The 13,161-nt window shown below is 41.8% G+C and overlaps 1 protein-coding gene across 8 annotated transcripts in view; it reads right to left on the reverse strand.

Annotated features, from left to right (window-relative positions):
• Positions 1-13,161, reverse strand: part of LOC143284653 (uncharacterized) — a 136,318-nt gene that overhangs the window by 20,325 nt on the left and 102,832 nt on the right. For all 8 annotated transcript variants that reach the window (XM_076591548.1, XM_076591553.1, XM_076591552.1 and 5 more), the window contains 9 exons: positions 11,522-11,725; positions 10,203-10,382; positions 9,005-9,381; positions 8,035-8,169; positions 6,938-7,159; positions 5,667-5,864; positions 3,512-3,635; positions 2,418-2,631; positions 903-1,098 (listed from right to left, as the gene is read on the reverse strand). In XM_076591548.1, the coding sequence (XP_076447663.1) occupies positions 903-1,098; positions 2,418-2,631; positions 3,512-3,635; positions 5,667-5,864; positions 6,938-7,159; positions 8,035-8,169; positions 9,005-9,381; positions 10,203-10,382; positions 11,522-11,725 (1,850 nt within the window). The remainder of the gene's footprint in view (positions 1-902; positions 1,099-2,417; positions 2,632-3,511; positions 3,636-5,666; positions 5,865-6,937; positions 7,160-8,034; positions 8,170-9,004; positions 9,382-10,202; positions 10,383-11,521; positions 11,726-13,161) is intronic.

The following is a 13,161-nucleotide window of genomic DNA, read 5'->3' on the forward strand; positions in this document are numbered from 1 at the left end:
TAATGATTCTGTTCACAAGCAAATTATGAGTATAGCATCCCACTACTTTCCTTTGAAATTCTTCTCCCTGCATGCACATGCACACACTCACACACAAAGAAAAAAGCTACTGTGAGAGAAAATCATGCACATATGTACACATACACATGTATACACATACAGACACATATGTACACATACACATATGTACACACATACACAGACACACAGAGATATCCCTTCTTCAAACACATTCACACATGATTGTGTATGTATTTGTATTACTCATTTTATCGCAACAGATTTCTCTGTGTGAAATTTGGGCTGCTCTCTCCATGGAGAGCGTGTCACTACACTGACAGCGCCACCCATTTTTTACTATTTTTTTCTGCCTGCAATTTTACTTGTTTTCCTATGGAAATGGGTTTTTCTACAGAATTTTGCCAGGGACAACCCTTTTGTTGCCATGGGTTATTTTACGTGTGCTAAATGCATGCTGCATACAGGACCTCGGTTTATCATCTAATCCGAATGACAAGCGTCCAGACCACCACTCAAGGTCTTGTGGAGGGAGAGAAAATACTGGCGACTGCTACTGTGATTCAAACCAGTGCACTCAAATTCTCTTGCTTCCTAGGAGGATGCGTTACTTCCAGGCCAACACTCCACTATGCATACCAATTACCCATACAAACACACACAATAAACCATCCATTCAAAACATAAACACATACCTAAACCACACACACTCCATCATCCCATCCCACCATACACCACTCTCAACACTCCTCAACCCTACCCCTTCCTCACATACACACACACACCCAAGACAAGATGTCAACGCCTCTCCCCACCTGATATCAATTGTCATCTCCCTTCTTCACACATACACACCCAAGACCAGACCCAAACATTGTTCGCACCTGATAGCCCTTGACCTTGACCCCACCAAAGCAGCGGGGCTCCCCCCACTCTATGACAAACTCCTCCTTGTCCTGTGAGCGGAGGAAGATCTCGGGGGCGTCAGGAGGTCCCGGCACCATGATGTGCACATCCTGAGGCTGCTGGGGCAGAACGTCTGTGTAGTAGCAGGGCTCCACAGTGATGGTATAGATCGACCTGCAAACCATTGGTTTATATCTTAGTGTCGCTTCACGGTGATGGTATAGATCGACCTGCAAACCATTGGTTTATATCTTAGTGTCGCTTCACGGTGATGGTATAGATCAACCTGCAAACCATTGGTTTATATCTTAGTGTCGCTTCACGGTGATGGTATAGATCGACCTGCAAACCATTGGTTTATATCTTAGTGTCGCTTCACGGTGATGGTATAGATCAACCTGCAAACCATTGGTTTATATCTTAGTGTCACTTCACGGTGATGGTACAGATCGACCTGCAAACCATTGGTTTATATCTTAGTGTCGCTTCACGGTGATGGTATAGATCGACCTGCAAACCATTGGTTTATATCTTAGTGTCGCTCCACAGTGATGGTATAGATCGACCTGCAAACCAGTCATTTATATCTTAGTGTCGCTTCACGGTGATGGTATAGATCAACCTGCAAACCATTGGTTTATATCTTAGTGTCGCTTCACGGTGATGGTATAGATCAACCTGCAAACCATTGGTTTATATCTTAGTGTCGCTTCACGGTGATGGTATAGATCAACCTGCAAACCATTGGTTTATATCTTAGTGTCGCTTCACGGTGGTGCAAACTATTGGTTTATATCTTAGTGTCGCTTCACGGGGATGGTATAGATCGACCCGCAAATCATTGGTTTATATCTTAGTGTCACTTCACGGTGATGGTGTAGATCAACCTGCAAACTATCGGTTTATATCTTAGTGTCACTTCACGGTGATGGTATAGATCAACTGCAAACCAGTCATTTATATCTTAGCAAGCCTCCACTGTGATGGTATAGATCGACCTGCAAACCATTCACTTAATTCTTAGCAAGGCTCTGCTGTGTATAAACTGACCCGCAAACCAATGTTATATATATTAGCAGGGCGTGATGGTGTAAATCGACCCACAAACAATTCATTTATATATCTCAGCAGAGCTCCATTGCATGTAAACTGACCTTCAAACCATTCATTTATATCTTAGCACAGCTCCACTGTGATGGTATAGATTGATCTGCAAACCAGTCATTTATATCTTAGCAAGGCTGCACTGTATATAAACTAAACAGTTTAGTTTCAGTTTCAAGGTGGTGTCAAAAAAAAAGAAAAAAAAAAGAAGGCAGCAGATGCTTGATCTTCGTATAAGTCCACATGCCGATAAGGCCTTGAAAGCCTACACTAAGTTTCTGTAAAACATTAACATAAAACTGAAACAAAATAACAAAAAATAAATAAATAGATAAATAAATAAATAAAACAAAGAAAGTAAACTCCAGACAACCAGCAGCGAGCCTCACTTGAGGTGAGTGACGGGGATGGTAGCGCGCCGTTTTTCAGGCCCCACGTATTTGGTCTGCACCACTCGGTCCTCGGAGGAGAACCAGATGATGGAGAACTGCTTCAGCAAGTTGGACTGCCCCTGCACCGTCCACACCACATCCACGTCCCCAAAGGTGCGACTGTCTCGCTCCTCCTGGTGCACAAAGCTGGTTTTGGCCGTCTCCATGAATCCTGTGGTAAGAAAACGAATAAATAAATATCTGTCTCTCTGTCTCTCTCTGTGTACATACATCTGTCTGTGTCTCTCTGCGTATGTCTCTCTCTCTCTCTCTCTCTCTCTATATATATATATATATATATGCGTGTGTGTGTGTGCGTGTGTGCATGTGTGTATGTGTAACAGGGATATATGAAGGGTTGAATTCATCATTTTTACCATCTAAAACGAAGTGAAAATCATCAAATGAAAAAATCTTCAATAAACAGGCACAGATTAGACAGATTAAAAAAAAAAACCCAGATCTAACTGCATGTAGCTTTCAGGCCAGAAAAACAACAACAAAAAAACAAAACAACACATTTTGTCTCAGTGCCAAAAATAGCTCGCTCTCTCTCTCTCTATCACACACACACACACACACACACACACACACACACACACACACACACACATACATGCAAAACAACAAATAACAGTGACAACGACAACAGTCACAATAAGCAAATGCACATGAACACAGAACACCTGGTGGTTTCAGCTACACTACACAATTTCAAATACTGCCTACACAGCTCTCTCTCGTGATGGGTCCGCTATTATTACTACTGTCTTTTTTATATTATAATTATTATTTATTCATTAATTTATTTATGTAAGCTTATCTATTATTTATTCACCTTTCTTCTTCACCTTTTTTTTTTTTTTTTCAAGGCCTGACTAAGCACGTTGGGTTACGCTGCTGGTCAGGCATCTGCTTGGCAGATGTGGTGTAGCGTATATGGATTTGTCCGAATGCAGTGACGCCTCCTTGAGCTACTGAAACTGAAACATGAACACAGCAGCATGGAACATGAGGAAAACAGACAAAAAAGAACAAAACCAAGTTCTCACCATCCTGGGACTTGGGCAGCGAGATCTCCACAGGTTCTGAAGGGGCCTCGTCCAGCAGTTCATCGTCCAGGAGACCCACATAGTCTGTGTCCTGGGGTGCTGTGGTCTTGAAATAGCCCTTGAACTGCAACCAGGCATCAGGTGTGTGAGTGACAAAAAGAGAGAGAGAATGAACTAAAAAAAAACGAACGAACAAATCTTTATTGTTTTTAGATACATTGATCCCTAAACAAGGGTGAGGAAAGCCCATAGCGTAAAATGTCATTAAATGTGAAACGAAATCAGAAATACATAATTATGAAATGCAGAGAAAATTCCGTGAATCATAAACACTTAATTTTCACACGAACAAGTGAGAGAGAGAGAGAGTGAACGAACATATGCACGCACACACACAGAGACAAGGGAGGGATATGGGGAGAAAATGTGTGAGGAAGGAAGAGGAAGGAAGGAGAGAGAGAGAGACAGAGAGAGACAGAGAGAGAACACTGAACACTGAACACTGAACACTTTAATGTCAATAGCTTTACAGCCCTAATGACATGGGGGTTCATAATACAAATAACAACATGCATCAATAGTAATAATATTGATGAAAACCAAAACCAAAACGAAATCAATCAATCTGTGCAACAAAGTGCAGTTCGACCATCCATTCAAAGTAATGGCATGTAGTGAGAAATAAAAACAAAAACATATATAAATGTATAACATAAATATTTTCCATATGAGAGTGACAACACAGATTTCACTTTTCACAATGAGCAACACCTGATACTATTTTATTATTGTTGAGTTTTTTTTTCGTCGCATGTTATTCGCTTCTGCAATATATTTTGCAAGTGACTGTAGTGAAGTTTCCTGATTTAAATTAAGCACTCCAAAAATATCTTCATACTTTGCTGAATTTGTTTTAAATACAACACATTTTTCTCGAATATCGTCATAAGCTTTACAACTAAACAAAAAATGTAACTCATCCTCCCTTGAATGACCGCACATCGGACAAGGGGAGAGTAACGAGGGCTCAGTCTGAAACCACTTTTCATAAGCATTCAAACCAATCGTTCTCGTTCTAAATCTGGCGAGACTTGTTCGGTGCCACTTGTTTGTCACGACTGTGATATATTTTTCTGTTTGAAATATACTTTTAAAACTATAAAACCATCTATATTTCTCTGTGCTTTCCATTTTACAGTGCCAATTCTGTTTATATGAAGCAATCAGCCTATCTTTGAATTCTGAAACAAATCCTTCTACACATCCAACTCCCTGACACATCCACACAATCCCAAATCCATTTACAGTTAATGTCTTCTTTACAAAATATACCCAGTTTTCCTTCCCTCTCTCATGTTCATTTACTAACATTTCATACGCCTGCTTACATAATCTCGATGTGGGTAGCCTTATTAATTTTAACCAATATTTTATACATTTCACACATGATTTAATGTATAATGGGTATCTACCACTTTCTCCATATAATACAGTATTTGAAGCATGTAATGGAACATTTAAAAAACGTTTAATAGCTAATGTATGTACTTTTTCTAAATCTTTGTTATCAGAAAGTCCCCAAATTTCGGCACTGTATGTTATCATTGGTTCTATTTGAGTATCAAAAAGTTTCCAAAATATATATGAATCTATCGAGCCTAACTTACGTAAACACCTTAAGATTTCTATAACCCCCTTCTTCCCCTTTCTACAAATTTCTGCTACTGTCCTTGTCAAACTCAGCTTAGTTGTAAAAATCATACCAAGATACTTATAAGCATTAGTTACCTTCACTTCGTCAGTTCCATAGTGCCATTTTTCATATCTAGATAAGTAACCACCTTTTCTAAACACAACTACATTTGTTTTCTCAAGATGAGAGAGAAACAGAGAGAGAGAAGAGAAGAGGGGTCACACATGCTCACACATCCTCACACACACACACATACACACACACACACAAACACCATACACACACACAAACACCACACAAACACATACACACACATACACAGAGAAACACACAAATACCACACTCACACACACACACACACACACACACACAAAAACACACCACCCCTTCCAGCCCCACCCAACCCATAGCACACACACAAACCAGTAAAACCACACACTCAAAAAAAATTCCCAGTCTCACCTTTTCTTTGCGTTCTCGTCGTCGGTCCTCGGTACAGGTCATGGCCACCAGAACCACACTGTAGGTCTTGCCAGGTTTACACTTGGTCAGTGTGCAGGTTTGAGCCTGGGGTCCCAGGCAGCTCTGCACCTTGCCGTTGATCTCCAGGCGATAACCCTCCAGGTAGCGACGAAGGTAGCGCGGGTTGCCTTCCTCGTCCTGCAAAGACAGGAAGGGAAGGTGAAAGAGATGATGTCTTTACATCAGGGAAGTGATTCAACCTTCACATGACTTGTCTTTTACCTACCCCCGAAAACAAAGCATGGCTGCCTACACGGCGGGGTAAAAAAGGTCTTACATGTAAAAGCCCACTCATGAACATACGAGTTAACGTGGGAGTTGCAGCCCACAAACGAAGAAGAAGAAGAAGAAGAAGAAGAACGAGGAAGAGGAAGACGTCTTTTAATTAAAAACAACAACACCGCCAACAACAAAACAATGAAACTCCACAGCTTTACGTGGTATAGCTGAAAGAGACAGGTCTGTTCTTTGCCAAATGTATAATTCTCAACCAATCTACCATCAGTTTATTTCATATCTTGCCTTTTTGATTATGGAATGCAGTATCAAACAGTTACAAATTGTGAAGGAAGAAACAAATAGACAGCAACAACGACAACAACAAAATAACAATATCGAAATAAAAAATAAAGAATAATCACAATCTTCAAAGCAGAAATGAACCATGTTTTCACCCGATGGTCAAATCTGGCTGGCCCAGATTAACCCCGGGGTCTGAGCAAACCTGCCTGGGATGACCCGCAGGGTATGAACTTCAACCAGTCAGAAATGAACCCCCCAGTTAGATTTTACCACCACTCTTAATGGATATAGTGGTCATTCTAAGCTTGCTTGAAATGCTCCCTGCATAAATTTTGGCCAAATCAGAATTAGAATACAGGCTACAAAAGTAGAACTCCACCATATTTTCTTCTGTTAAGTTATAATGGAGAGGACAAGGCTGTGGGATGATAGAGTGTGTGTGGTGTGGTGGAGGTTTGGGGGGGGGGGGAGACGGGGGAGATGGGGGTCAGTATAGGTTAGCTCAAAAGGACCCCTCTTCCTTTTTCAACAGCTTAATGAAATCCGTAGAAAGGGGGGTAATTTCCAATCATGGGAGGTTAATCTTGACTAGCCACAAATGACTCCTGAGCTGATTCGAGTCTGGCCCAAAATGACATGTGGGTAAAATCAAACATGGGGACAGTTTGAAGCTGTTACACCAGTCTTACCTTTCCAATGATGGACATGAGGATGGGCTTCTCCCAGTACAGGACGGCAGAGCTCATGTCGTATGACTGGACCAGGAGACGAGGGGGCTCGATGGGGGCACGTGTCCACACCACCAGCGGCTTGGACATCACGTGAGCTGTGCGCCGGAACTTCTCGATCCCTGAATCCCACTGGTCTGGGTTCAGCGATGTCTTGATGCTAACCACTGCCTCTATCACAATCTGGACACACAAGACACACAACATCAGAAAACAGAATCTAAGGAACAGGGCTGGGCGGCATGAGTGATGTCAGCAGCAGTAAGTCTGCTTAACGCTAAGAATTTGCCTAAAGCCTGCACTTACCTGAATAGAATTAGGGAAAATCTTAACGCAAAGCAAACTTAACTTAACACTACTAAGATCACTTATGCCACCAAGCCCAGAGGTTCAGCTGGTATGGATCTGAAATTTTCAAGGTATTTGTGAAGATCAAGCTGTTCTGTTAACCAGGTTAATCTTATAACATTGAAACAAAATTTACAAGTTATTTGCATGACCTTGTTGGTTTTATATACCTTAACTTAGATCATTTTAACATGTCTAACTGTACTGTGCTAATTTTTATATGTCTTCATGTAATGTGCTTTGAGCTTTCTGGTTTAGGGAAAAGAGCATTATAAATAAAATATATTATTATTATTATTTCTATCTCCCTGTAACAACTTCCCTGTAGAAGCGGTTACACAAAATAAGTAAGTAAGTAAATAAATGTTGGCAGCACTCCAGTCTTTTCTTTCTTATCTGACCTGAAACAGCAGTACAAGGGCCATCTCCCACACACTCTACTGTAGACGGGGAGAAAAGAATGCTAAGTAGTCAATTAATGTCACCAGAATGATCTACCTTCAGGGACACACAACAGACACATTATTGTTTGTTTTATGCCCAACTGGAATTCAAACAGGATGTCTTGTCTAAAACCACATAAAAAAGAAAGAAAAAAAATGATTCAAATTCATGATATGCCACAGATCCTGGAATGGAATCAAGATATACTTTTAAAATAATCAAGAAAAAAAAAGGAGCATAATGTACAGAAGTCTGTGAACTCTGACCTGATACTGTGACCCTGGCACAAGGTCACTGATGGTGAGTGTATCCTCTGTGGGCAGAAGGTTGACATGGGAAGCCACAATCAGATCCTCAGGGTCAGAAGGCTTGGTGCGTCGCACGTCTCGCCAACGCACAATCTGCACGTCACAGAAACACAGTCTGTTTTGTCACAGTTCACGATTGCCTCAGTTTCCTCTTTCAATACATGCAGGACCATCAAACACAGTAGTATTGCAACAAGTAAACGAAACAAAATGGGGACACCACCAGCTAAATCATTCCAGCTTCTAACCAATGTCCTATAAACCAACTTCAAATACTTTAACAACAATCCTCTGATCACATAAACAATGTTTCCATGTATGCTTTGATATAAGTATCAAGTTTCAAATGAATATTTACAAAGCAGGAAAATTGCATTGCCTACAGCCATATAAAGTTTCTGGGCAAGTATGAATAAAACATAGCAGAGTAGTTTATCTTTTCGAGCTTCACATAATGGACCACAAAACAGCAATCTAATAATAATACTTATATAGCACCTATCTTCGGTCAGACACCAAACCATTCAGTGTTTTACCAAACACAGACTTATTTGCACAACAGGCTAACTTCCTGGGTAGAGCAAACCGACAGCTGCCTTTTGGCACTCATCATTCATTTCCTATTTCATTCAGTCATGGTTCAGTCAAGCGCGAGCACACATGCACATTTGAGTAGATTTTCTATGGAACTTTGCCAGGAGCAACCCTTTTGTTCCCATGAGTACTTTTACATTTACAAAGTACATGCTGCACATGGGACTTCTGTTTATCACCACATCCTAATGACTAGCATCCAGACCACCGCTCAACGTCTAGCATAGGGGGAGAGAATTCTGGCAAGAGTGGGATTTGAACCCACGCCTTCAGATTCTCTTGCTTCCTAGACAGCTGTGTTACAGCCAGGCAACAGCTCCAGAGTTCTACACACCTGACTGAGCAGCTTGTTGGAGCCGTACACCAGAGGGGGCGTCCAGGTCAACACCAGGGACGTCATGGTCGACTGGTTCAGGCGGATGTTTGCCGGGGCCTCCGTGCCTGCTGTCTTGGCCACGATGCTAGCACTGGGTAACCATGGTGACTCTTCCTGTGCCACCAGCACGTCGCGTGGAATGGCGTGGAGTTTTTTGTGCTTGTGTTTGTCCGGCAGGCGATCAAAGTACTCCTCTGTGACGGCCACCACACGCACCAAGTAGTCCGTCTTTTCGTGGAGCCCTGTGATGTCGGCGGAGGTCGAATCCGGCATGATGTCCTCAGTGACGTGATGTGGGTTTTGGGCATTGAGAGAGATGCACTCAATGCGAATGGCTGGGGACAGAGAAAAGCAACACTGAGACAGATACATTCAATGCAGACAGATGGGGACAGAGAAAAGTAACACTAAGAGAGATGTACTCTTCTTCTTCTGTGTTCGTGGGCTTCAACTCCCACGTCACTCATATATACGCGAGTGGGCTTTTTACGTGTATGACCGTTTTTACCCCGCCATGTAGGCAGCCATACTCCGTTTTCAGGGGTGTGCATGCTGGGTATGTTCTTGTTTCCATAACCCACCGAACGCTGACATGGATTACAGGATCTTTAACGTGCGTATTTGATCTTATGCTTGCGCATACACACGAAGGGGGTTCAGGCACTGGCAGGTCTGCACATATGTTGACCTGGGAGATCGTAAAAATCTCCACCCTTTACCCACCAGGCGCCGTCACCGTGATTCGAACCCGAGACCCTCAGATCGAAAGTCCAACGCTTTAACCATTCGGCTATGGCGCCTGTCGAGAGATGTACTCAATGTGAATGACTGGCAAAAGAGGAAAGCAAACAATAACACCAAAGTAAATAATAATGTCACAGTAAAAATTTCATAAATATAAAGGGCTGTAGTTTATGAAAGTGTTTCTCAAAGTACACATGTGATAATTTAACATCTGATAATACATACATACATACATACATATATATATATATATATATATATATATATATATATATATATATATAAACTGACACATGGAAAACAATTCATCCTACCCCTCTTGTATATAAAAAAAAAAAAATAATAATAAAAAAACAACAACCACCAAAAAAGAATCCATGTCCAACCAAACCAATCAGTCCAACACACTCACCGATGACCTCCGAGCCATGTTCCAGTGGTGGGTCCCAGGCAATGTTGAGAGAGTTACAGGTGGTGGCAGAGATGCCCACATTGTGCGGAGGGTCAGGTGGACATGCGGTCTTCACTGTCAGGTACTCGGACTTGGAGGACAGGATAAAGGCATTCAGGCCGTCAGGGGTCTCTGCTGCAGCTGCCAGAATCAGCGTCACATCTTGTCAGTGACAGTATACCAGTGTCATGTCTTGTCAGTGACAATGTGTCAGTGTCTCACACACACACACACACACACACACACAAACACACACACATACACATACTCCCTCCCTCCACATTCAAGGACATGTATACACACAAGTATACAACCCATGCACAGGCACATGCACACCCTACCCACCCGCAAATGTTCCCAACCCCATCCCACTCCAGCCAACAAACAAGATAAGACAAGACAAGACAAGACCAGACCAGACCAGACCAGACAAGACAGAAGATCAGACAGAAGACCAGACAAGACAGAAGGCCAGACACAAGACTAGACAAGACAGAAGACCAGACACAAGACTAGACAAGACAGAAGATCAGACACAAGACTAGACAAGACAGAAGATCAGACACAAGACCAGACACAAGACAAGACACAAGACAAGACACAAGACTAGACAAGACAGAAGATCAGACACAAGACTAGACAAGACAGAAGATCAGACACAAGACTAGACAAGACAGAAGACCAGACACAAGACTAGACAAGACAGAAGATCAGACACAAGACTAGACAAGACAGAAGATCAGACACAAGACTAGACAAGACAGAAGATCAGACAGAAGACCAGACAGAAGACCAGACACAAGACTAGACAAGACAGAAGATCAGACAGAAGACCAGACACAAGACTAGACAAGACAGAAGACCAGACACAAGACTAGACAAGACAGAAGACCAGACACAAGACTAGACAAGACAGAAGACCAGACACAAGACTAGACAAGACAGAAGACCAGACACAAGACAAGACAGAAGACCAGACACAAGACTAGACAAGACAAGAAGACATGACAAGACCTGCATCATCTCATAAAGAAAACTATATGCGGCAAAATAAACACAGTAAAAACACCCCACCAACAAAAAAGCACACACACACAAAAAAAAAAAAACAACCCTCCAACTTACAGACAAGACAAGACAAGACAAAATGACATGACAACACCTTCATTGTCTCATAAACAGAAATTACAAGAGGTGCGGCAAAACAAAAACCTATAAAAACACCCCTCCAACAAAACAACACCACCAACAAAACCAAACCCCACACCCCTCCAACGTACAGACTGCCTCGTCCATGTCGGTGTATTTCTCCATCTTGCGGGCCTCAACCACCACAGTGTAGGTGGTGGCCGGCCGAAGGGAGGTGATCAGCAGGTGGTCATCGGTGGTGCTGTCGCTGTTGATCTCATCGTGCGGCCGGTCCCCGGGCCACCACGTCACCTGGTAGCTGTCCGCTGACACATAGTGCGCCTTGCGCTCCTCCGCTGTGGGAAGGTGGTGTGAATCAGAATCAGAATCAGAATCAGAATCAATTTTAATGTCAATTAAACCTGAACAAGGTTTATAAGACACGTATGCAAAGTTCCATGAAACCACGCACAAAAAAGCAAAACAAAACAGTTAAATATTGAACAAGAGACTGAATCACTCCTGCACGCTATGGTGTTTTTCGCAGCAGTTACTGACAAATTTCCCAAACAGTCCCACAAGTTTGTCTTTCAGTATTAGCTGACTGGGTTTAATAAAATTTGGAACGTAATTTTGAATTTTTTGCATGAATTCTATTCTGATTTCTTTGTATAATTTGCAGTCATCTAAGAAATGATATTCATCCTCTATTGTTTGACATTGTAAACATAGTCTCCTTTCTTTTGGGATGTTGAAATATCGGCCTTTTTCTATTGCTAAATCATGACAGGATATTATTAATTTGCACAATGATTGTTTTTGATTATAATGTGCGTGTATGGTGAGTTAACGTTGAAGAGAGTAAAATCATACAGTGCATGAACATGAAATTGAGGAAATACGGTGTGCAAAATGTGAAAGTGTTGACAGTTGTGTTTCTTCGTTCGAGTTGCGTACAGTGAATGAACATTGAACAGGGCATGATAATAACAATAATGATAATAACAATAATAATAAGTATTTATACAGTGCTGGATCTTGTACAGAGACAAATCAATTGCTTCCACACCAGTCATTCACACGCAAGCACAACTCTAAACTTCAGAAACTGAAGACAAAGAAAGGCAGGGGAGGCAGGCTATCTTGGAAAGAGGTGGGTTTTAAGGCCAGACTTGAAAGAGCTGAGTGAGGAGACCTGATGAAGCGAAAGAGGAAGTTCATTCTAAATGAAAGTTCCAGAGACAGAGAAAGAACAGCGCAGTGCATGAACATGAGATTGAGAAAATATGGTGTGTGAAATGTGAAAGTATTGATTGTTGTGTTTGTTTTAAGTGTGTACAGTGAATGAGTGTTGAACAGAGTATACACAACTGTGATGAACGTTAAACAGAGAATACACAGCGCATGAACATGAAATTGAGAAAATACCATGTGCGAAATGTGACAGTATTGCCTGTTGTGTATGTGTGTTCTAGGTGTGTACAGTGAATGAACATTGAACAGAGTGTACACAACTGTAATGAATGTTAAACAGAGTATACGCAGCGCATGAACATGAGATTGAGAAAACATGGTGTGCGAAATGTGCAAGTATTGATTGTTGTTGTGTATGTGTGTTCTGGGTGTGTACAGTGAATGAGTGTTGAACAGTGTACACAGTACATGAACAGGAAACTGAGAAAATAAAGGTGTGCAAACTGTGACAGTGTTGACAGCTGTGTTTGTTTGTTCCATGTGTGTTTGTGCCAAGCGTGCTGGATGTCTTGTGAACAGCGCACATTTGTGGTGATTT

Source organism: Babylonia areolata, chromosome 8 (assembly GCF_041734735.1).
Source record: "Babylonia areolata isolate BAREFJ2019XMU chromosome 8, ASM4173473v1, whole genome shotgun sequence".
NCBI lineage: Eukaryota > Metazoa > Mollusca > Gastropoda > Neogastropoda > Buccinidae > Babylonia > Babylonia areolata.